Source organism: Heliconius melpomene, chromosome 4 (genome assembly GCF_056956725.1).
Source record: "Heliconius melpomene rosina isolate 202511_hmr_F chromosome 4, ASM5695672v1, whole genome shotgun sequence".
In the NCBI taxonomy this organism is placed as follows: Eukaryota; Metazoa; Arthropoda; class Insecta; order Lepidoptera; family Nymphalidae; genus Heliconius; species Heliconius melpomene.
The window spans coordinates 1,953,413-1,980,760 of NC_140392.1; the positions used below are offsets into that span (position 1 = coordinate 1,953,413).

At 32.3% G+C, this 27,348-nt stretch overlaps 1 protein-coding gene across 2 annotated transcripts in view; it reads left to right on the plus strand.

Moving 5' to 3' along the window:
- Positions 1-27,348, plus strand: part of nAChRalpha1 (nicotinic acetylcholine receptor alpha1) — a 201,845-nt gene that overhangs the window by 132,090 nt on the left and 42,407 nt on the right. For both annotated transcript variants that reach the window (XM_085208097.1, XM_085208096.1), the window contains one exon: positions 9,946-10,149. In XM_085208097.1, coding sequence (XP_085064223.1) covers positions 9,964-10,149 — 186 coding nt within the window. In that variant the 5' untranslated portion in view covers positions 9,946-9,963. The remainder of the gene's footprint in view (positions 1-9,945; positions 10,150-27,348) is intronic.

Genomic DNA, 27,348 nt, shown 5'->3' on the forward strand with positions numbered 1-27,348 from the left:
ATACCGTTTTAATTAAAATCAGAGAGCGAGCGCTGATAAATAGTCCTTAATGTCACTTTCACGCTGTAAATGGGTAATAAGGGCCGCTATTTCCATGTGTTTTTAAATTTTAATTTTTTATCAGGTCATAGGTCATCGTGAACATGTTAGTCAGGACGGTTGTGGATTTGATTCCCACTTTGGGGATAAGTAAAGGAAAATTTTCGATTACATGCACATTTTAAAAAACTATCTTTTTAAAATTTTCAATATACTTGTTAAAAGTTTTCGATTTTTCACTTGCAATTTTCTATGTATATACTAAAATTAGTTAAAAAACATATTTTGTTAACCAAATTACATACCAACTATCAGTTAAAATAACGTATTAATAATAATAAAATTGTTAAAATCAAAATGTAACACAATAAGAATATGAATAACTAAGAAATCACCATGTAACTCTGTTTTCGTACACAGCTGCTACTGAAACCTGTCGACGTATTAAAAATTCAAATAACGCGTTGCCTCTACCGGCGTTTTGTTCGTGGCAATTTGCTTCGGGACGATACTGTGAGTTTTTACCTTTAACCGTGTTTACAGCTAGAAATTTTAAAAAAGGTATATGTTATTTCTTAAAAAAAATTCTATATACAAACCTCTTAGGTACTAAAGAGTGACACGACGCACAACTAAAACTATTGTACGTTGTGAATGTAAGGGAGCATTAACAGATGTTCATATGGAAGTAAAAGAAAGAAGCATTTAATAATTAATTGAAAGTAAATTACGAAAAATACTTTATTTAATGTAATAAATGATATTAAAACTCTTCTGTTCTACATCATAGAGTCACTGAGTCGGGCGTCGTAGAACGCAGAAATTTGGCATATGAGGTCGGACCGAACAATTAATAAGAGTAATGTAATAAGCACACGTTCGATATTTTTACTTGTGCCTACTAGTAAAAAGTCCAAGTTTCCATCAGCCATCCAATTCCATCTTCAGACCAGCTCGATGGTACTGTAATTTTGTATTGTCATCTAATCTATATGTAATTAGAAAGTTTCATGATGAAGCAATAGTTAGAAGTGCGTGTAATATTCTTAGATTTTATTAAGAACAGCTTGACCAAATAAGTTCATAAATAAAGAAGATATAAACAAGACATAGAGCTAAAATAAAAAAAAATATCGTACACCCGTTGGTACATAAGAATCAAAAAGAAGCCCGGTATCGAATATAGATTTATCATTAAAACAAAAATAATATTATGATATTCTTTGAATATTATCGATGTATTTTTAAAACTTTTACATTTTTAATTATACATTAAAACAGGATGAAAAGCTTTCATCAATATTAATTCTTAATATCTGATATATTTTAAATTGAAACTTATAATATTATTTATTGCATTCAGTTCTTTGTATGAAGATATTGATTAAATTCATATATTCTTACTATACTTACTGGTTTTCGTTCGAAAGATTAATAACTTTGTTAAATTTATATAAATAAACACTATTATATAACTAATATATTTTATATAAAAAATTGTTATCTAGTGATTCCCATTTTAATTTTTAATTTTTTTAGTAATTAAGTAAATAATCAAAAAAAATAATTAAATATTTCATTTCTCCGAGTGAGAATCTAACCCAGAAACTTCGCGCTTACCGCCACGCCCTAGTGCCACTGGGCCACGACGGCCAAATTACATATCATCACAATATCACCAGAATTAGAAACAGAACCAAAAATATAATGATTCCTATATTACACAGGATATTACTAAAAATGCGTGAAAAAGAAAATAGCTTCAAAAAATAATAATTTTAACAAAATCCATCGTACAATAGCACTACGATGTCATACAAAATAGTGGATGAGGTGAACAAAAACAGCCCTAGTTAAAATATTCCTGGCCACATTCAAATCAAGTGAAGTGGATATTTTTATATAATATACTTGTAGGTATATGTAGTATGTAGTATGTAGGTCGCGAGCATGGGATTGCCATTCAATATTGAACAGGGTCAACTTTTTGTAGTAACAAAAGTCTCGTTTTCATATAAAATATATATATTATTTGATTTGTTTTCCTTATTTCTATAATATTGTATTATTTTTTTAATAGAAAAATCAGTTTTAGGTACTCTGTTCCCCGAACACAGCTCGGTAGGCACAGGAAACATAGTGTTAAAACACTCCAGTCCCCATTTTTCACTGTGACTGTAAACGCAAATGTGACGTTCCCCATTTACAACCGGATTCTGGAGGCATTGCGTGTTGAGTGGCGGAACTCAACGCCGCCGTTTTGCCTCGACATCAGAGCAAAGAAATGGAAATATAAATTTAAATAAATATTTCGTTTCTTCGAGTGGGGATCGAACCCACAACAAGTCGGTTTTAAATCACACTTTGTGCCTCTGCCCCACGAATGGCCTGGACTGGTCTGGACTATTAATTACTAAGTATAATAATATAATCCACCCATATAATAATATATCCTCTATGGACTAGCTAGAAGCGGGAACTAAATATAAGCGGAACTAACTGATTCCAAAGCTTAAATAACTTTGGAAGCTCGAAAACTATTTAAATATCTAATTTAGCATTCACAATCAAGATTAGGTCCGTACTACGGCAAAGTAGAAGTTTTAGTTCCTAGCTACCCAGTTTCAGCAAATCGATTTTAACTGTCAAAAGATAGGAGTTACAATTTTCAGTGTAAACGCTTCTCGAAACTTAGGAATGTGTCTCAATAGGAATAATATAAATGTTTTAAAATTTATAGAATTTAGAATATAGAATTTATAGATTTGTTTGATAATCGCAGGTTCAAATTTCCTATAATATGATCCTATATATCCTCGCTCTGGTAACGAGGCAAAACCCAGTGTAGAGTTCTGCCACACATCAAGCAATGCCTCAAGAATTCAGCAGAAAATTGAGAACTGAAATGAGAAGCAGGTTCCCACTGATAATCCTGCAAAAAAATATATAAGAACAACTTATTGAATTTTTTAGCAAATTCTCAATTTTTAAAGGCCTTTCATCAAATATATTTTGTCTTTCTTTTGTGAACACTTTACCCGATTAACTTGATACCTGTTGCGACCTCTTCAAGTCGACTTGACGCTCTTAGCTTAACTTTAGCTTTTACGAGCGAATGTTGTTAAATATTGTTGTGGTTGCTCAAATATTGTATATGAAAACGGTGTTTTTTAAACATTTTCATGTGAAAATCTTCAAATATAACATGTCTTGTATAATAACTTCTAGAGTAAATAGTATGAAAATATCTTAATCCATCTAAGAAATATGAAACTGCATTATTAAGGAATATAATACTGCATTATTGATTAATATATAATTTGTAATTTATTACTTTTTTGGTACTTTTTTAGCCTTACACTACATCTCGCACATACCAGAATAGGCAGAGGAAATCTGAAAACCAAGAGTTAAGGTACTCCATTCTTCACTTTCCTCCGAATTCTGGAAGCTTTGCGTGTTGAGAAGCGGAAACTGTCAACGCCGCGTTTAGCCACCAGTGAGGAAATGAAAATATTAAATACTTAATTTCCTTGATTGGGGATAGAATCCATAACCTATCGCGATGTGCCCCTGCGCCGATATTAACCTCAGATATCGTAAAGTAAGAAATTTTTATTATACTTGTATTAATTTTCATCATGGAAAAAATATGGATAAAACTAAACAAAACAAAACTAAACTAACTAACTAAACTAAAAAATATGCATAAATGGAAAAAACTATGAAACTAAAATAAAAATCTATTATTTTGTAGTAGATTATAGATATCCCTATAATATCGCAACAATGAGCTTATAAATAAAACTATCTTTAAATAGTAAGCTTACTTTCATTTTGCTTAAAATAACTTTGTATAATTTTTATATTAATTAATGTTGAAATATTAATTTTTCACTTTATTCTTAATAATATCTTAAAAACAAAAAAAATTATAAAAAAATAGAATATTATCGGCGAAAGACAATATTCAGTAGATAACACCCTAAGCACAGTGTAAACAAATAAGAAAATCAACGTAAATCTGAAATAAATTCACTGTGACCAATACCGTGTTATCCACCCTTATCCAACCCCTTCCTCAGCCGGAAGTTGGAGAACGGCATCATCTTCAGACTTCCTGAAAAGGATCGCGTCATTTGATTTCCGGGATTTGACTGCCACTTCGATTTTCCACTTGGCAGTCGGTTGTTTCGTGATCATTTACAGTTTGTTGAGGTTAATGTTTATTTAAGATATAATATAACGTTTATTTGTAAACCAGATTTTACCTTTATTTTCTTTATTGTATTATTTCTCATATCAGTATCGTACCGCACGCAGCAGGGGAGGTAGAGGGACCCTAGGGTCTAGACACTCCGTTCCCCAATTTCCGCTGAATTTTTCGATGCACTACGTATTGAGTGGCTTAACTCAACGCCGGGCTTTTGCCTTTATGCCACAGCGAAGAAATTAAAATATTAAATACGCCGGTAAAATATATATTTGTCGTATATTTCCACAATTGCGATTTGAACTTATGATCAACGCACTCTATCGCATTTCTAACTTAACAGCTTTCTCTATCCACCATACAAAGTAAAAGTAAACAAGTACGTTACATACAAACAAGTATATTTAGGTAACCACCACCCACCAGCCCACAATGTCGACAGTCGCCTATAAAACCTAGAGCACATCTTATTTATGACAACATAAACTACGATAAATTCCATATATCCAGTCTATCAAGAAGTTTATTTGAATTTGGCAGCGAGGAGACGATATTCAATTCCATTTGATCGGCTTCATAGTGGAATGACGCGAGCAGAATGCCAATTTGACAAAATTTTTCGGTAAAATTTTTAAAACATCAAGAGCTCTTCTGTAATAGTGTTTTTTTTTTTGGATTCATATTTTTTCAATTGTAAAAATGTAAAGTGATGGCAAATTGGACTGGAAAGTTTGAGTTAGATGTATATAACACGTTTATTTTTAAACGACGTCGTTTTTTAAACAACCTTTTTCTCTTTTTTTTCTGTTACTACTCATTTATTTTATATTTGCCCGTTGATTTCTCTGTTATTTGTAAACCGTGACAGGAAAATGGAGGACAGATTTATTCATCAGTTTATCAGTTAAGCGAAATGTATAAATATATCAAAATAAATAATTTACAATAAAAGAAACCACAGTGGGACAGTATAGCATTTGACTATAAACGCGATGCTTGTAGGTTTGACCTCTATCTCGGTATAACTCGAAAACGTGATATCTTAAATTTAAGTAGAAAGCGGAGCGTGGAATATCTGGACACTAGATTTTTGCCTGCTTTTCTTTTTGGATCAAATCCCATTAGTTAACTATCAAACTAACTAAAATCTAACAGTTTAAATTTACACAAACAAAAGCATTTATTCCTAATCTAGGCTAATCTAATACAAATGTCACGAAAATAAGCTTTAAACATGAAGCTCCAAAGTAAGTAACATGAAGAGACAATAGTCGAGTGGTCGCGACGTGACATTATCATACGTGATATGGGTCACATTCGTGGAAGGAAGTTTGTGGTAATTCATTATATTTTAACTTTTGTTCTATATAATATATAGGAAATGTATAATTTGGGCCAGTCGTATCGTGAACAGAACAGAAAAGAACAGAACAGAATAGTTGTGGATTCGATTGGCAATCAAAGAAATGAAATATTTAATATTTTTATTTTTTTCACTCTGGCCACGCAATGCCCCCAGAATTTGGCAAATAGTGGGGGACGGAAGTGTCTTAAAAGGAACGAAGTCTCTTTACACTAGGTTAATAAGTTTCCTCAACCTGGATGTGCAGGATACAGTGTAAAGCTATAAAATAAAAAACAAAAAAATGTAAGCAGAGTAAACTTAGTGATAAGATACTCTATTCCCCATTTTCCCAATTTTCGATACACTGGTGGAACTTAACGCCGTTATGTCTTACCAGAGAAAATGTTAGTTAAGTCTTAATTTTCCTTAGTCCAAATTATCTGCATTAGTATTAAACTCATTCTCACGTACAAACGGAACGTATTTAAAAAGTAAATAGCAGTTTTTAAAATTTTTGAGTATATGAGAAACGGAGGCCACGACCTAAATAGAATTCGGGTTTAGTTTCTCTTGGAAATAAATCAAAAGAATTTAAAATCAGGATCACAAGTAATCTACCTGTTCATTACCCTACCAAGTTTCAGTTTTCATTTAAAGTAAATGGAACTTTAAGCCTTAAGTATTAAAGTTTAAAGTAATTTAAAACAATTTGCTGTAGAATATTATATTATGTTGAAAATAGCACCGTATTCATATTAATATAAAGTTCTATTTAAATTATTTAGTACAATCTCGTACCATTGGTAGATGATGGATTTGAATTTGCGCTACGATTTATTAGGTTGAAAGTCTTAGTGTACTCTGTATTCTTTATATTTATATTTCATAAAAAATATAAAAATAATACGTAAATAATGTAATAAAAATTTATAATCAGTGGCTATCGTGGCGCAGCAGCACATACTGGCAACTGCAAAGGCCACGGATTCAATTCCCACTTTGGTAACGAGGCAAGGCGCGGCGTTGAGTTCAACTACTTAACTTACAATGCCACCCGAATTCAACGGAAAGTGAGAACGGAAGTGCCTTAATGGCAACGGAGTGTTTTAACACAAAGTTCCCAGGTTCCCTCTGCCCATCCTGTTCTGTGTGGAATACAACGTCAAGCTAAAAAAAATCAAGATATAATAAATAACCAAATACATTAATAAATAACTCAAAACATTTAGCAATACCTGCAAAAACTGTTTAATTAAAAATGTTTTAGCTTACTCGTGTAAGCTTTTATAAATTAAAAAGTAAGATGGTTAATTTTGAATTTATAATATAAAATAGGTTAATAATAAACTAAATTAGACGAAAAAAATGTAGCAGTTCATTTGCTATGTACCTTTATCAAAATTACGTTTCGCCTGAGGAAATTGTACGCGGCCCTACAATCGTTTTTCTGTGAACATTCGCTAGCGAGTGAGTGGACTGTTTGACATAATATTATATTTAGTAAATAAGCAGTATATGTTTCTTTATTTATTCACATTTTTAAAAATTAAAGGGTTTTTTTATTTATCACCCTATATTTCACTAATTGTGTATAAAAAATTATAAAACAAGACAAATTCTAAGTGCATACATGCCTAAGCTCGCTCTAACCGCAGGTTGACGTGTTATTATTAAAAAGCTTGCTTGATAAATTAATTATTTAACATATAAATAAAAATCAAATAAAATTAGCAGCTAATTTCATTAGTGTTAACCAAATTCATTAATATTTTAAAGCTGAACTTTAAAAATAAGCATATATTTTGTTTGGTATAGCATCTACATATTATATTTTTTTAAGTTCACGCTGTATTCCGCATTTTTAGCGCACTTTTCCGCCCACAATTAGGGTAGGCTGGGTACATACTACATATTACATGTAAAATTTTATCAAATTCGACTGTGCTCATAATTATATTGAATTGAAATTACAAATTTAATAACAATATCAATAAAAAATATTTATTTTTAACTTCACTACCAATAAGCAAGTTTATTCGCTAGCGACCATAGAATTGACAGTAAAGCGACTCATGGTAAAGACGTCGGCTTAATATTCATAAAATTTCATAATTTATATTCAGAGGTTTGCGAAGGATTTCTTTCTTTTATTAAAAAATATATTTGCAATGTTATCATTGTTTTTTTAGGCAAATGACTAATAAAGTACAAACAGAATAACTTCTATAAATATTACTGACATTATAATTGAAATTTGGAAAGGTTTTCCTTTACTGGCTGGGTAGCTGGGTAGGCAGAGGGTACATAGTGTTTAAGCACTCCGTTGCCATTAAGACACTTTCTGCAGAATTTTTGGTGAATTGCGTGTTGAGTTGTGGAACTCAACGCCGTGCATTACTTGATTACCAGAGCGAGAAAATCTCACGTATGCTTGTGCTCCAGCACCACGACTGATCCACATACTCGTAGTAATAATTTAAAATAAATTAAATAACATTTTGTTCTAAGCCCGGGAAATAAACTTAAAACGATTTATAAATTGTAAACAACGATCTTATCTCGTTTCAATAGATTTATTAACCTTATTTATAGCTTTCTTGCCACTGTTTGTTACCGTACTTTAGATAAGGATAGCCGGCCCTTATCGCTAAGTGAAGATTAAGTTTTGTGAACACTTTGAGAGATATATGTATAAAACGATAGTGGGTTCAAGTTCCAATTGAGGAAATGTTAAATTAGAAGTGATTTTTAAGACATTAGTAGTGTAGATATACAGTAGTAGACGGAATAATAAGATTATAGACGAGAAAATAAAAAATATTTTAATAAAGTATTTAAATGTGGTAATAATTGTAATTTAAATTATCTAGAAAAATAAAATTAGACCAAGACTTTTTAGATCTTTGAGAACCTAATATAAATCCCACGTATAGTGAAATAGGCTTGGCAATACAGTAATAAGACAATCGTCCAAAAAAATGTTTCCAGAGCCAAAGCATTTGATTTACCAAATATATTTCGAGACTTCACAAACAAAAACAGCCATTGCCCTACTGCAGTAGGGCCTATATTGTACTGTAGTAGGGCTTTCTTATATTTATAATTATTATTCGAATATAGCATTGTAAGCAATTTTCTCAACATCTATAGGTGGCAGGTGGCAGGTGGCAGGTGGCGAGAATTCATTTCGCTGTAAATGTATCCGTACAACGAACGTGGAAACGAAAATTTAATACAATGATTTACAGCTCTATCAAAATATCCATAATATAACACACCAACTGCTGTTGAAGTTTATATTAATTTCTTAATAATTTATTGGTATTTAATGGATTTCTGGGTAATACGTGAGTTATTGTTATTAGCTTAGTCGTAAACTGTCTAGTGTATAAGGTAGATATGGGTTCAATTTCATTACAGATTTTTCATTCATTTCATTTTTTTCATCATGTCTCCGCAATAGATTAAAAGTAGATATGAAACTTGTAATAGGAAGATTATTTTACAAAAAGTAAATAAAAAGTTACGGAATAGATTACTATAAAGGATTATAAAATTAAGTTATTGGAATAAATAATAATTTGGAAATACTTTTTTAAAGTACTCAACTGTATTAGGCATATAGTAAAGTAGGCAAAGGGAACCAAGTGTTAAGACACTACGTTCCCCAGTATCCGCTAAAGTTTTAGACATAACGTATTGAGTGAACTCAATGCCAAGCTTAGTGTTACTTCCAGAGCGAGGCAATGAAAATAATAAATTCATCCCCATAGTGAGAATCGAACCCGAAATCGTCACGTTAACAGTCAAATGCTATGCTGCTTCGCTACAACGGTTTGTTATTATCTTAATATTATTTTGTATATAAAACAATAAAGTGATTGATTTATCAAAATGTACAAGAATCTAAACAAGATATTTTACTTAAAACTTTCTTTGGTTCGAAATAAGGGATGAAGGATTTTGCTAATTCATTCCCTTGGATCAAATTTAACATTCTCGAATTAAAGATACAAAAGAAAATTTTCTAAGCTACAAATAAGTAAAAAGAGGAAGTTTTGGTGCAGGGGCACAACCGAGTGACTGTTATCTCGACAGGTTGTGGGTTTGATCCCCACTTGAGGAAATGAAATATTTAATACTTTAATTTCTTCTCTCTGGTGTCGAGGCAAGTCGCGGCGTTGAGTTCCGCCATTTAACACGCAATGTCTCCAGAATTCGGCGGAAAGTAGGGGGACGGTTAACGTAGTGTCTAAACACTAGGTTCCCTGTGCCTACTATGCTTAGTGCGGGATACAGCGTGAACCTGATTCAGATGTAATTTTTGACATTTCTCTTTTATCCCCAGGGGTGGTGTTAGCCTAAGATGGTGTTGGCGTTTGTGGTCGGAGTACTGTGCGTGTGGGGCCGCCTGAGCGTCGCAAACCCTGAAGCGAAGCGGCTGTACGACGACCTGCTCTCAAACTACAATAGGCTGATCCGTCCCGTTGGTAACAACTCAGATCGGCTTACCGTCAAAATGGGGCTGCGGTTGAGTCAACTTATTGATGTGGTGAGTTCTTATTCTTTTTTTTATATTGAAAACCCTAAGCTTAATTTTTTTTTAGTGGGATATGAACCCACACCTCTTAGGTATTCGATAAATTCTCTCTCTCACTCTCGCTGTAATACTAAATAAAAAAGCTATAAATACCCTCAAAAAAACTACTGATACTAACGAAAAGTTATCCCACCATTAACATAATCCCACAAAAGTAATTTAAACTAAGCCCACGTGATCGCCGAACGGAAATCACTCGTTAGTTTAATCGTATAACGGAAATTCATATTTGATTTTTCACTCTAACAACTTCAAATCGAAATGTTGGGATTATCCCATCGTATAATCAAATTGCCGGAATCTAAAATAGTTTATTATTTGTTTTTGTTTTTATGCCTTTTAAAAAAAAAGCCCTTTATCTTTTTTCCTGGTCACTCTCTTATAATTTCTTACGAAAAAAGCATATAAAAATTCGGCGAAAATGGGGGAAAGGAGTGTATTAACACTAGGCTCCCCCTGCCTACCTTGCTACTTACGAAATACAGGTGAGGCTGAAAACAAAACTTATCTATTTGTTCTCAAAATGCTAAAAATGATCATCTTCTCACATTATAAGCTATCAACATTCATTAGTTTAATCGTATAAGGCAAACGTTTTATATTTGCCTTTTCACGTCAATAATTTTAAACTAAACCATCCCGGATTATAAAGGACCAACTAAAATCCTTCCTCACTTCCATTACATTAAAAGTTTCATTTTCAGTATAAATTATCTAAACATTATCAATACTTAAATAGGTTTATTTAGATTGTATCGTTTACTTAAGGCTAGAATTTTTAAGGTATAACTTCGTGATAGAGAGAATTTAGTATTACGACACTCCTTTTTCTAGATTTTCACTATTTTAAAGAACTAGCTAATAACCCCATCTAATAATAGTAAAAAAACGATATATACATATAATTCTCATGACACTTTCCGCTGAAGTCTCTTGGCATTATGTGTTAAGTGGCCTGAGCCTTGTGCCACCGGGCCACGTCGACCTTCCTATTAGAAAAAACAAACGTAATATTTATTTTATTTAAAACAGATTATTAAGATTAAAATCTAAAATTTATGTCATCAATATTGTACGAAATTCTTTATAATATCTAAGCACATTCAATAAGAATCGTTTCTCTAAACTTTTAAAGTGTAATTTGAAGTTTAAATTCGTACATTGTTGGAAGTTCCAGTGGTGTTTATTCAGACCGAGATTTAGAGCTAGAGAATAGTTAAATTGATTTCTAATAGCACTTTAAAACTAATTATACTATAGTATTTATATATGTGTAAACATAATAATATGTGTGTTGACTATGTATGTATGTAAGACCAGATTGCGAACGTGTCCGGTTGTGGATTCCTACAATTCAATTCCTACTCGAGGAATTGAAATATTTATTACTTTCTTTTCTTCGCTCTGGCTCCGAGGCAAAATGCGGCGTTTAGTTCCGCCACTCAACAAGCTATATCTTGAAAATACTGTAGCCAATACTTATATACGGCATGAGACGAAAAATATATATTTTTTAGTATATTTGTATGTTTACGTCTAATTACGTAACAACAACAGTCAATCTATTAAGTATAAACGACACGAATCTTCTGCATAAATATCTTCTCTATAAATTTTTCGCCATTTCCATAATATTGGGAATTGCTGATTCCCCAATCCTTGTGTGTACGACAGAACTGCACTAATCTTAAAAATTCTAAATTTATCACTACTTTCAAAGCGAGAACGCTTCCCGTTAAATATAAGATATTGGGCGCTTAGTATAAGAAAATCTTAATATTTTATATTATATGCGTAATTTCGTTTTAAATTAAATTAATTAAAATTTTGTAATATTTATTAACAGAAATGGTTTAGTGGATTAGCGTTTTCGTTGGGGCGCAGTGGTTAAAAAGTGCGACCTAAAGCGCGACGGTTGTAAGTTCGATTCCTACTCGGGGGAATGCTATTAAGTATTTTCATTTCGTCGCTCTTCATATAAATAACAGATCGTCGTTCGCGCAACGCTTTCAAATTACACAATTTACTTCACTTAATAACATTACTCAGTGAAGAATAGAATTTAAATTTGTTTTTGTTTACTACTTTGGAGAAACGTGTGTTTTTATTTTTTTTTTATTAAATTATTCAGGTGCATGACACATATATTTCATTACGATATATTATTACAAGTGGTTCAAATTTAGTTTCTTAGATTTTATTGCCAATTTACTTAATTATCGACCTACAAAAGCCAAGTTCTAGATTCAATTTCCACTCGAAGAAATTAAATATCTCATATTTTCATTTCTTCGCTCTAGTAACGAGGTGAAGCGCAGGTTTGAGTCCCGCCACTCAACACATGTCTATAATTCGTCGGAAAATGATCAATGGAAGTGTCTTAATGGGAACAGAATATCTTAATACTATGTTCCTACGTTCCTTCTACCTAAACTAACAGCATAAAGCTAAAAATATTTTCATAGTTAATATATAAAACATTATCAGCAGATATATTAAAAAGTTTATATATATAGAAAGCTATGAGGGCACATGTAAAAGGGAGCCTCAAACTATTTACAGGATAATATGAATAGTTAAGGGAGGAGCGTCTTCGCCCCCATTGTTGCGAAGTTCGTGAGAAACTTGTAACAACACGTTTGTTTGTAACTTACAAAATGTAAACTGAACTTATCTTTTGCAAACTGTTTACATAGCTTTAGTAGTGAGTGCTGAGTTTAAGTAGTTTTATAATATTTATTAAGGAAAATTAATATTTAATTTAGAGGCCAGTCATGGCACAAAGGCACAAAGTGTGACTGTTAACGCGGCTGGTTGTAGGTTCACCCCTAGTCGAGGAAATGAAATATTTATTTAATTTACATTTTTGCGGCGTTGGGTTCAGTCACTCTACACGTAATAAACCAGAATTTGAAAAGTCAAACGGAACGAATTGTCATGAGATTTTATATGCCTATCCTGAACAGTTAAAAAAAAGTATGAAAATCGTATAAGAATAAACGTTTATTATAATATGTAAAACAATGGTAAAAAAATGATTATAAATATGTAGAAGAGTTGGTGTTGGTTGACTCAGCACCCAATAACTCGAAAATTAGGCGGTGCGTGGGTCTGTCACCTATCCCTCTGCCTACCCCGCTATATGCGGGAAACTTACAAAATGTGTATTAAATATTTAGCCGAATACACTGGGTATTCGGCTAAATATTTAAAATATAAAAAATATAAATACGAAGGTAATAGCGAATAGAATTCCATCAAACAAATAAAAATAAACTGCAGCAAATAAGAAAAATAGCTAATAAAAGCCAACGAATAAACCCAAAAAGTTTATAAAATATTTTATTTAAATCCATTAGTAAGCCATTAAAGCTGAAAAGCTCAAAGATATTCCATTACGAAGGCAGATCTTTTAAAATATTCGCATCGATGCAATTTTCGATCGCAAAGTAAACCAATAAATAAGATAAGATAAGATAGATAGTGAATAAGATATTTTCAACCGAAAGTGCAAGCTGGAGATATTCACTGGGGACTCCAACAAGTATTTTAAAGTACACCTTCGGGATTAAAATGTAGCTATTTGAAGAAGTGTATTTGAAATGTAAGAGTGTTTTACAATTTGCTTATATAGCTTGTATGATCTATACATATTTAAATGTATGTAGATTCTTTTTGAAATTCAAATAGTAGTTATTTATTATTTATATTTTTGTTTTATGGATAGGTTTTGTGTGAGTCTATTTTGTGATGCTTTAGAAAAAAAAAATGTTTTGTTGTCCTTTAAGCTGATTTTTTCTTTATATATATATAAACTTTTTTTCTTTATACATATTTTTTTGATTCATGCTGTATCTCGTACATAGCAGAGTAGGCAGAGGGTATCTGGAAATAGTGTTATACACTCAATTCTCATAAAGAAATTTCTGTTCCAGAATTTCCGTTCCGAATTCTGGAAGTGTTGCGTGTTGAATGGCGGAACTCAAAGCCACCAAACCATATTCTTTTTTTATGATTCTGAAGAGAGATGTTTCCCTTTTATATTCTGATTTATCCCAAGAGAATGTAGCGCCAAATACTATTGTTCCATCAACAATATCAACCTATCTTACATACTATCCTGATGTTTTTACATGAATTTTCTCCACTGTCAATTATACTGTAATCTCGAAGGTCATCCGGGGTCTACCCATATAAATATTTTCTTCCTCTCATATCCCACAAAAAGCAAGATTAAAACACTCCATTCCCCATGAAATCAAAATAGATCTTCCCTCAAGTAGGAATCGTACCCACAGTCGTCACGTTTACTATCAGAGAGTCAGTTATATATTTTAAATATAATTAAAATAACTATATTTTATTTTTCCATTATATAACAATGCTATAAACATATAACTAAAAGACTAAAAACCTATTAACAATATAATACAAATATACCACAATTTTTCCATACACAAATATAATTTAGTAAAACTCTAGTGATGTAAAATAAAATTGTTAATAGTTTCAAAACTAATTGGGCGTTCGTTCGTTGGACTACAATTTGCAACGCTCGCCTGGTTCAAATGTTTCTGTCAACAATGGTTAGCGTTTTCTATTGACTTTTTTTAGTTTTTTTTTTTTGGGGAAAAAATGTGATAGAGAGAGAGAGAGAGAGAGAAAGAGTTTAAACTAATTATCGTAGTGATAATGATAGTGTAATTTAGTTGAGAAGTATTATTTATTGCAGGTATTACGATAGCGTTAAGTTCCGCCAGTTAACCCGCAATGTCTCGAAGTTTCAGCGGACAGTCGAGAACGGAAATGTTTTAGTGGGAACTGACTTAGACTACTAGAACCTAGTTCCCAGGTTCCCAGGTTTTATCAGAATAATAAATATTTTTTACTTTTCTTTTATCTTTGAGCTGTGCCCCAAGGAGGCGGGGAGAACTTAATATTAGAACTCTCCGTTCCTCACAATGCGTGTGCGTATGGAGTAGTGGAAATAAAACGTCATTCCTACGCGTGGAAATGGAACCCAAAACTATCGCTTTTACAAGCCAATGCTGCCACAACACCACGAACTCTATATTTTAAAATGTCAACTATAATAAAATGTAACATTTAAATTACCTATAAGTAACGTAACTAGCTTACTTAGGTAAAGAAAAATACTTTTCACGAAGGAACAAAGCACAAGCTATTATGAAATAATAACTTAAATACTTTATATATGAAGTTTACAACTTTCATTAAAAATCCGACAACAAAAGTCGTAGTGTACAGAAAACTAATTTAGTTTCCTTTGTGACGCTTCGTTTAGTTTTAGTTTTAGTTTTTTTGTTTATATGTATCCGTTACTGAATATTATTTGTTTGTTATTATAAAAGAAGATTTTTTTCCGCCACGTAGAAAAGATAGATAAAGTAGGTAGATGGAACCTACTGTTAAAAACACTCTGTACCACATTTTCTGTTGAATTTTGAAGGCATTGCGTGTTGCGGAACTTAACGCCGTACTTTCCCTTGACACTAAAATGAAGAAATGAAAATATAAACTTAAATAATTAAAATTTCAAACCAGGTTGTATCTCATAAACCACAAAAAAAAACTGAAATTTTCACAGATTAAATATTAATAAATAATCTGTGGCCACTATAACAATTAATACTAAAACAGAGAATCAAATAGAAAGTCTAGGGGACTCCCATGTAACTACCATATTTTTTTTGCTAATCTCATTATTTTCTACGAAACTATATTTTACAAAATCTATACTTCATCAGACCTTGTTTAATATTAAAAGACTCATCATATCACTAAAGGAAGAAGAGAAGAATATCCCACAAGAAAATAAAATTCTAACAACACCTAGTAAAATATTATATAGCCCAGCCACCTGCAACTGCTGCAACTCTCTCTCTATAATGCAAACGCGTACGTGTCCTAGAACTTTGAAATGTCTCCAGAGTACTGAAATTACAGTGGAATTTGTAATATTAACTTCCCCCAAGATGCTGTAAATGGAGAATGCCATACATATTTCATGTGTCACCATATGATGTTGGTTTATGTAAGAGTTTGTTTACTTTTCTTTAATTATCTTTTTGCTTAGTTTAGTTTTGACAATTTGAAAAGAACTAGAACTTTTGTTTTTGTTTTTTATAGCTTTACGCTGCATGCTGTAAATAACAGAATAGGCATAGAGAACCTAGTGTTAAGGCACTCCGTTCTCCACTCTCCACCCATATCCAAAATACTGTTGAGTAGGGAAACTCAACGCAACGCCTCGAATCGTTACCAGAACTAGAATATAAAAAAAATATTTTCGCTATAGAAATCGAACCTATATCCATCCTTATTACAATCAGATCCTTGTCAGGTGCGTTGGTTCCACCTTTCATTCAAAATTAGGCACAGCAAGACATTTGAAACCTACATATATCCTAGGATTCAGGTACCCCATTCACATGTACAGCTAGAGTGGATTAAATTATCATTTCTGAGCATCGTGCATCAATTTCCATCCAGATGAATTGAAAAAGAGGAGGAGAGGCATCACTTATGCAGATCTGTTCACGCTCTAACGCGGCTGCATCGGATAACTAGATTTGTGTATTGCTAGTAGTCGTTGATACACCTATATAGTTGTCTTTATCGCTCTTCTGGAATTCTGTGTTTATGTTAATTTAAATTCATGTCGTAACTTGTTTTAGTGAGAACGGAGTGTTTTAACATTATGTTCCCGTTGCCTATACTGCTATGTGCGCGGGTGTATCCCGGTGTTTAGCGTGATGCTAAATAAATATAAGTAATGTAATGGGATAGTTGTGGGTTCAATCCCCGGTCGTGTACTTTGTGGAACAAAAACCGTCAGTAATATTTTATTTTTCTTCGTATATTTCTGAGAGTGAAAATCTTTCTTTAATTTGCTTTTATTGGGCATTTATAAGTAGATACATACATATATAGGCCATTTAGTATACCTTTTCTAGTCTGGTGAAAATATATATGTATAAATTAATTAAAATAAAGAATTTCTTTTTTACATATAGTTAATTAAAGGGATACTATTACTTATATGTTTTTGTAAGTACACAGCTGTGATTCAATATGAAGAAACAATATCATAAAATCAATAATATAATAAATACATTGTTGTCTAACATAGAGCAAAGCGAGCAAAAGGCGAAGCTCTACGGTACATGTATATGGATATTTTACATTTTACTAGGTATAAGTATATACACAGCACAAGTATTAAAATCAGTTTTTTTTCCACCAATTAGAGAAACAAACAGTTTTTCAAAACATAATTATTTTTAATTGAAGCAACTATACTATAATTTAATTTGCGAGTAAAATTCGCAACAATGAACTCTTGACTTCGTTCTATCCGTACATTGTCTTTACTTACTCTATTCATTTGGAAACACTTTTTTTATATTTAAGAGTCACGCTGTATCCCGCACACAGCAGGATAGGCAGAGGGAACCTAGTGCTTGGACACTCCATTCCCCATTTTCCGCCGAATTTTGAAAGTATTGTATGTTGAGAAGCGAAACTCAACACCACGCTTTGCCTCGACACCAGAGCGAAGAAATGAAAATATTAAATATTTAATTTCCTCGAGTGGAAATTGAATCCACAACCTTTTGTATCTCTACGCCACGACTGGCCTCACACTCAACTCTGTTTTAGTTTTAGTTTGTTATGCAGATTCTGTAATTTAAAGTTGCCTTTCTAGTGGCTGTCACAAATTCTCGTCCACACGTTACTTAGGAGCAGCTGGTCTGGTCTGGTCTGGTCGGTTGGTGTATATATGTGCTTTAATTGTATGTAACAAGTACCTAGTCTTCAGTTGTTAGCAAGTTAAAGAATTTATTGCTTTGAATCTAATTTGGACTAGAATTTGTAGTGAGTCTGTAGTTAAATAAATATTTGTGCTCATTGAATATTTGTTTTTTTAGCTTTATCCTGTATCCCGTACATAGCAGAGTAGGAGGGATCTTAGGAATCTAGTGATAAGACACTATGAATTTTGAAGGCATTGCGTGTTAAGTCGTGGAATTCAACGCAGCGCCCAGAGCAAAGGAACTAAAATACTAAAAAACTTGCTAGCTACTTAAAAAATTTAGTGCTTTACAATATAATCTAAACAGAAGGTGTACCAAACTTGCAAATATGCTAACAGGTACCCTGGTGGGTAAATCTATCTTCTGGTTAAGTTCGGGATTGTTCACATGAAACTCGTTGACCAAGTTTATCTGCCAGTTGCGAAGTTTCTAAGTATTAATTGCTATTACCTCCGATCAGTGTGCTAATATAAAATAGTTGTTGATTAAAAAAGTTTTAATCTTATTATATACATATGTTTTAATGGTATATGGTAAAGTTAAGAAGTTAGTTAAGTTAATTTCAATTTTATTTACCTGGGTTATGTACAATTCTGTTAAATGAGGTGTAAGTTGTAATGAGGTTTAATTTTTAGTTTAGTTTAGTTTTAGTTTTTAGTAGGTATGGCAATTTTGATGATTTTAGAAGGTGACACATTTCTTTCTAATATTTCATTACCTCAAGTAAGAATCAAAACCCTGCTAATCACGACACACGGTTGAACATTTGCGCAGCCTGCCACTGAAAAAACTCAGTTAAAAAGTTGTTTAAAGCTTATCCTCCTTGTCATGGTTCTAACCGCGTCGTTGAGTTCCGCCACTCAACACACAACTTTTCTTACCACGCAGAAAGCAGGACAAGTATCTAAAAAGAAATGGATTTGAATATAAGATATTAGGATAAAAAAAACATTATATAATATAACTTGGTCTACTATTATTTTTATAGCAAAAACAAACTGATAACTCATTATGATAACAGAAACCCTTGTAAAAAGCCAAATTACTTTATATCAATTTACCCCTTTTAATTAGGGTCATCTTTGTCACAATAGACGCGACTCCACTAAAATTATCTCAGGCCATTACTGGGGGTAGAGTGCATTTCTGCCCATTCTTCTTACCCCCTCCCACCCCCTTCCTTCGTTTAGGGTAAAAGGTCTCTGAATGGATTTGGTAGTAGATAACTATTTGATTCAGTTCTTAATAAATTCGTCTTTAATTCATATTATATATCTGATACAGATTATTTACGAGGCCAGTCGTGGCGCAGGGGTGTGGGTTCGATTGCCACTCGAGGAAATTAAATATATATATTCATTTCTTTGCGGCCTTGAGTTCCGCCACTCAACAGGCAATACCTCCAGAATCGATGAAAAGAGGGGACCGGAGTGTCTCTGTGCGGGATAGAGCGTGAAGCTAAAACAGTTATTGATGGTTAATATTTTTCTTATAATCGAAATAATCATTCTCTTTTTACTAAGCAAAAAATATGGTGATATCCAGAATAACATAATGATTTTTACCCTCGGGTCTTAGATATTTGATAGATTTTGATTTATGAGGCGAAACGCAGTTACTTAAAGGCGTCACGCTCATACGTGATCGATATAACGGTATATATAATCTTAATAAGGTATTTTTATCACCCCTTATTTACAATTTACAGGGTAGACTCACATTTAAGTCACTTTATCTTGGAGCTGTTTAATATTATTATATTTTTTTCTCCACCCCTGTATTCTGCACCTAGTAAGGTAGTCAGAGGGAATTGCAGAGCCTAGTGTTAAGATATTCCGTTACTATTAAGACACTACCGTTCCCCAATATCCGCCTAATTTTGGATAGCCGTTTTCACAGTGACAACGAGAAATTTTATTATTATATAACCTCCTTTTCTTACAGAAGTCGGTTAAAAAGTAATTATAACAGAATATTCTTTAACAAAAATGTAGAGGTTATGATATCAAAAGAAATGAGACACAATTAAAAATATATATCTATAATGGAAAATTACATACAAGCCTTTTCCTCAGGATTTCCTTATCTTCAAAATGTCCACATAAGTATAAAGTAGGTATATATAGTAATTTAAAACAGTATTACATATTATATAGCGCAAAACTGCGGTAAAGCGTTGAAAGTTCAGAACTAGACGTGGTTTTCATACAGTATCTACTAATATTATAAGTCAAACTTTGCTTTTAGTAACTCAAAATGTACGACAATGTTGGAAGTTAATTTTATTGTTTAAATGACTTTGGGGGTGAATTAAATAATTTTTCGGACTTCTCCTTGGTATTTCAAATTTGAATGTGACTTTTAATTATCAAAGTCAGAAAGAATAGGCAATTGCCCCAACTTCGGACGGTGGCCGGAGTGTCTTAACTCTACGCTCTCCAGGCGACTGGTAACCCTGATATGCGGTAATAGTAAAAAATAATAATTCCATTTATCTCTTTCAGCTTCACGCCTTTTCCCCCTTTTTGATATATTTTTCGCAAAACTTCAGCCGAAACTTGCTAATATAATGTTGAAAACCCAACGCCATAAACTAGCCATGATTTATGGTTTACAACACTATAAAACATAGTCCAGAACGTTAATAGGCCTGCCATGGCATATATTTATAATGTACCTATTTCAGGACCCTTGGTCCCTGAAGTCCCTTCCGCGAGACCATTGATCTCGAAGATTAAGCTATCATCAATCTTCTCGATTGAAATATCCTTTTGATTTTCCGAAAACCCTCTGAAAGTTTAGTTTTATAAATGAATTTAGAGTTCTATTTATTTTTTTTATAAGTTAATATTCATCACTTGCCTTTGCTGCTTTTTATTTCACCATTATGTAATTGGTATGTATAATAGCTTCTAACTGCATCTCGCAAATAGCATAGTAGGCAGAAGGAACCTGGGAACCTATTGCTGTGATATGCCTACGGAATTCAGCGGAAACTGGAAGAAAGTGTCTAAATGAAACGGAGTGTCTTAACACTAGGTTTCCAGGTTCCCTTTGCCTACCCTGCTAAGTGAAATATACAGCGTGAAGTTAAAAAAAAGTCTTCAAGTCCTCCCAAGCAAAGGTCCAATGATGACTAGTATATTATACGCTACTAAGAGCAACAGGAGATTGGTCTTCTATGATGACAGACAGACGACGTTGACACGCTTGTCAATCAATGGCTTACTCGATTAAATGGAGATTAAATGAAGCACTATAGTACACTTTGATAAATTTATTTGTATATTATTTATTTGTTTGTATTTGAAAGTGTTAAAGTTTTCCCTTTTAAAGTGAGTGCTGGTCATCATACAGCCGAAACTACGCGGCGTAGAACCCTGAAACACATCACGTAGGTCCGTTATCCCTTAGACTCCCTGTTTCTACCCTGCTCTATGCAGTATATAGGATGAAGCTGAAAAAATTTATATAAATTGCTTAACATCCAAGCTCTACCCCCAAAAAAAAACAAAAGAATACATCATCCCTTAATACTTTAAAGTATTTCTTCGCTGAAACGTTTTTACAGCCGAATTAGCGTTAAATACCATTAATACCATTGATTCGGCCACATAAATCCCTGTTAGGCTACCCAGTATCGCGGAAGCCGGTTTATATTAAGCCCCGCATTAAGATAAGTCGGCTGAGTTGATGAATAAATAGACATTACTTTTCGGCCTTTAGCAGCTATGTTTTTTTATTTGGTTAAAAAATAATTAAATAAGTATTGGTTTTCTAGTTAGGATGATGAGAGTTTTTTTTAATTTTTCACTAGTAACAAGTATTGTAAAAAAATGTTAAGTTTTAAATATGCTTTTTTAGTGTTAAAACACTCCGTTCCTCATTCCGTTCCATTCCTCATTTCCGGTTAATATTTTAAGACTGGGTAGAGGTAGCTAAATCAACGCCACCTTTTGTCTACTAGCTAGGGAATAAATATATTTTTAAACGGTTTTATTTAGCTCACCCCGTTTGTTTGTTTGGGTCAAATTTAGTAATTGAAATTTAACCCTCTTCCCGTTAACCGATTGATCTGAAATTTGGTATACGCCTTTGATTCTGGTGACAATACAATTATCCATATTCAATATTATTGTGAATCCAAGATGGCCGCCGCTACAAGATGGCGGACAACTTAGTTTTTTTCAATCCCATCAATATGGATATCAAATGAAAGGGCTTGTCAAGTAGAATTCAGTGGACTATACAAAATCAAAATCCAAGATGGCCGCCACTATAAGATGGCGGACAAGTTAGTTTTTTTCAATCCTATCAATACGGGTATCAAATGAAAGGGCTTGTCAAGCAGAATTCAGTGGACTATACAAAATCAAAATCCAAGATGGCCGCCGCTACAAGATGGCGGACAAGTTAGTTTTTTCGATCCCATCAATATGGGTATCAAATGAAAGGGCTTGTCAAGTAGAATTCAGTGCACTATACAAAATCAAAATCAAAGATGGCCACTGCTACAAAATGGCGGATAATGTAGTTTTCAATCCCATCAATATGGGTATCAAAATAAAGGGCTTGGTAAGTATAATACAGTATACTATACACAATTACAATATGAATCTCCCACCTAAGTCAAGATCTGGTATCCTGTCGAGGACTGTGTGGCTATAGGGTGCCTAAAAATGATACGTCGCTAGGGGTACCACCCAAGGTAAAAGGTAAAAGCGCGCCGAGAACTGTATGGCACTAGGTGGATAAAAATGATATGTCGTTAGCGTTTTCCCCTCAAGATTCAGGCACATCTTGTTGTACATAGCCTTGTCCCTCTATTGGACCTCTGGGGGGGTCGTTCGTAACATTCTCCATTAACCTTGCAATAATGAGACATCGAGCCTCATTTCAACGAATTGAATAGCATGAGAAATAAAAACTAAAAACTTAAAAATAAAAAAGTATAAAAAAATTTTTAAGTTAAACGGTTTTATATTGCAGATAAATGTACTAAGAGCTAAAAAATAATTTCATAGAAATTATGATTACTAAAATAAAATCGTGGGGACACTTGCTACTTACCACTAGGTGGGTGAAGTCTCACGCTATGTCTTTCAATTGTAGATATTGGACGTGCCCCACGATTAAATTTTAGTAATCATAATTTCTATGAAATTATTTTTTAGCTTTTAGTACATTTATCTGCAATATAAAACCGTTTAACTTAAAATTTTTTTTATACTTTTTTATAAATATACTCAAGTTCCTGAGAGGAAATCGAACACATAGCCGTCATATTTACAGTCACAGCGCCACGAAGACCACTAAAAATATGTAAAAAAGTTTATTCAATGTAAAATGCTCTTTTCAAAAATAATTTATATAAATCTACCAAAAAAATCACTTAAAGATGTGTTTTAGACGATTGACGTTTCTTGTTCTCCAGAGACCGACGCGACGTCGTTGTAAAAAATCACTCAAAGGACCCGAGTGCTAATATAAAATAGATTTTTTTAGTGAAAAAAGAAATTGATAAAATCACAAATTGTGATTAATGATTATTGTTTTAAATTATACATTCTTTAACAATCTAATATTTTCATTAATATTTGGCCATAGTAGATTCTAAGATTATTCATCCTAAAACTACTTTTGTGCCTTATAAAGTAAAAAAAACACCTTTAAAATATGAATGTATAATATAGATACATATTAAGATGTAAATACGGCTATGGGTTCGATTTTAGGTTCTGGGAACGAATTATTTTCATTTCTACGCTCTAGTAATAAGGCAAAGTGCAGCGATATTAATTAATATATTTTTAATATTCTAATTTCTTCGCTCTAGTAACTAGACCTTCAGAATTCAGTGGAAATTGGGGAACAGAAATGTTTTAGTGTTTAACATTAGGTTCCAAGTTCCCTCCATTTACACAATTTGAAGCTAAAAACTATTTAATAGAAAAAAATTGAAGCTGCAACCATCGTGCTTTCTTTCACATCTCACTTGCACCACTGTACCCAAAAACGAAAACGTAGAAACATTTTGATAATTAAAACGTTTATTTCCAATTCCGTTAATTGAGAGGCGGTCAGGGCCAATTAGTGAAGTTCTAGGCTTATTCTACTTACTGTCGCGACAACACTTAGCGATTTAGTGCTTATAATGTTATTTCTAAATAGATTTTTGTAATATATTTAATATTTTTCACACCATTGACCTAATTTATAGATACTATAAACATAGACACTATGTATAACTTAATTTGATCACTAAAATTCGTGAGGAAAATTTAAATGAAAATTCTGAGTAAAAATACGAAGATATACATTTTAAATACATAAGTCAAACACAGTACTTCCCTTCCAATTTCAGCGCAATCAGTCAGAAGCTGCATTACCATTCTTAATTGTTTTAACCAAGCAATTTGGTACGTAACGTAATTTACTGTAACATCTGGAATTTGGCTTCGTTTCAGAAATAAAAAATATATATAAAACATTCAGTGAAAACCTGATTTTTAATTGCATTATTTACCTTTAGTTACCTTTGAGTGTTAATAAAGGGATTTTTTAAATACATACTCAAAGATAGCACCGTCAAAGCGTAAGTTACCTTACTGTGCTCGCGATAGTTGTGGTTGAAAATTGAAGAATGGAAGTATCTTAATATATGCTGCGTACAACCACTAGGTTCCCGGATTCGCTCTGCCTACCCAGCTTTATGTGAGATACAGCTAGAAAAAAAAGGAAAAAAACACTTACATATGAGCAGAGAGTGTAAAATGTAGTGTTTTACACTACCTTCCCCCCTTTTAATAAATACTAGAAATATGTTAATTTAAAAAGAACCAAAGGTAAACCAACTAACCCATTACCCGAGTAACAAATCAATAATCGCGGTTTTCAATCGTAGCGAGAGTTGTTGATATTGTATCAATATTGGCCTCTCTGAATATGAAACAGTTACCACCTGGTAAATGTAAACCAGCTATTAGTCTAATGGTATTACTTAGGTCGGTTATTTCTGTGTATTTACCAGGTTGCTCTTTTAGAAAAAATGTGTGAAATATTTTTTTATTATTATGTAAAAGAATGATATGAATGAAACAAGTAAAAAGACGAAATGCGGTGTTGAATTACGCTACTGTCTCGAAAATAAGCCTGCTATATAGGTGTCTAAAAATATAGTTATAAGGTCTAATATATGTAACTGATTCATAAATATACCTTTTAGATTAATTCAATTGATATTCATTTTGTACAATTTCACCCTTTAAATTTAAACGGTGTATTAAGTTTTATTTGTTAACATTTGATTTTTCAATTACTTAAAATATCTATAGTACCACACTTAAAATATCAAATATACGATTAGAAGAACGAGTGAAGAGAAAAAATATCTGGTATATTCTTACTAAACAACATAAGAAATTTATATTTTTGTAAATAGTTTGCTTTTACAAACTTATGTATTTAGATATATAATATATATGTTAGTTCTAAAGTGCTCCAGACCCTGAGTGCCGCCCTAATTCAATTGGTCGGAAAGCTGTTTGGTGAAGCCTAATTTGTTTATATTTGTTCATTCTATATAAATGCTTGATACGTTTCAAATGTTAGCCTCCATAGAGCTTAATTGTCATGAGTTAGATATATAGAATTTATTATATCAGATTATTTAGTTATACATTATTTTATAATTTTCTTTAGAAAATTAATATAATTTTCTTTTTTTTCTCTATGTATGCTTGAGTGTTTGTAAAATTTGATTCTTAACTTACATTTTTTATTTAATATTTTTAATTAAATTATGAAATTTAGGATGACTTTAAAAATGTCAAAAATAAACTAAATAACAGTTTCTTATAACTAAACAATCAATCTGAATACTGTGAGAAATTTTCAATTATACAAAAAAAAGCATTTTTTTATCATAACAACGAGCGAAGCGAATTGAGTTTAGAAAGCGAAGCGAAAATGTTATACGCTCCAGCAATACTAAATAATTTAACTATTCACTAAAATTCACAAATGAATAATTACATATATCTATAAACACTAAATAATAAATCAAAGTAGGAACAAAAGCTTATAATTTCCACCAACATTAACAAATCATATTGTATCTAGGGCCGTCATTACCTCTGTTTTGCTGAAATTTAGTATATTATTAAATAACAGCAAGTAGTAGCTGCTAATTATTATTAGGTTTCTATCTAGTTCACCTAATTTAATATTAGAGCTTTTATATACAAGTCAAAAGCATGTTTAATACGGTTGAAAAATTGCAAAATATAAAAGATTCTTTTCAGTCAATAAATATGTTAAATACGGTTATTGATGGAAGTGGGTATCGAACCCACGATCATTGGATTTAAAGTCAAGATGCTCTCCCCACAATTTATTGCAACGAAGGAAGCCGCGATTATTTATTAGTATTAAAAATATTTCGCCGTCACCACCACTGAAACGCACAATGAGTGTCTTACTGCTTGAATCTCAGGGGATAATATGGAATTTCCCCCGAGTGGGATTCAAACCCACTTTTATCGTGTTGACTCTACCATATTTTATCTACTCTATACAAGCATTCATAAAAAAACATACATACATCAAAAGAACCATAAGATTCTAATGAAAAAAGACGAGCGTATGGCTTAGTTTCCAACGGACGTTATTTCAAATCCCTGTACATTCAAATCCTCATACGTTTTCTAAAAATATTTAACTCAAAAGAAGTTATTTTCTAACGTTTGATGTGATTATAATAAAAGTTTCACAATTCATAATAGAATGGTATAGCCTAAAGGATAATATAAAGGCAATCGCTCGAGGCAATGTCGTAGATAATTTTTATTTTGCCCTCTTATCGTATAATTTATAAGTGCTTTTACTTTGGGTCCGATGTTATATGAATATATGGGGAAATTTGTATCGGAATGAAAATATTATTTATTTTTACTGTATTCAGAATATATGGATATGTAAAGGGTGGGTACGTTTGGGGATGATAACTTTTAGATTTAGTTGGGGTAGAAACGGACTTAAATAATGTTTAGTATGTTCTATCGTTTTCAAATTATACCCGAAACAGAGACGTCATTACAGACGACATTGCTTTAATAATCAAAGGGAAATTATAGAAAAAATAACTTATTAATACTCTTGCTCGGAGTTTTCTATACTTTATTACATTTGTAGGTTTAAAAAAACGATTTCAATAAAGGCCATATCTGTCCACCTTTCACGAAATATTTAAAAAACGTGAAAATTAATCTCGAAACGAATCACGTAACACGGGTTTAATGGTAGAGGCTAAAAA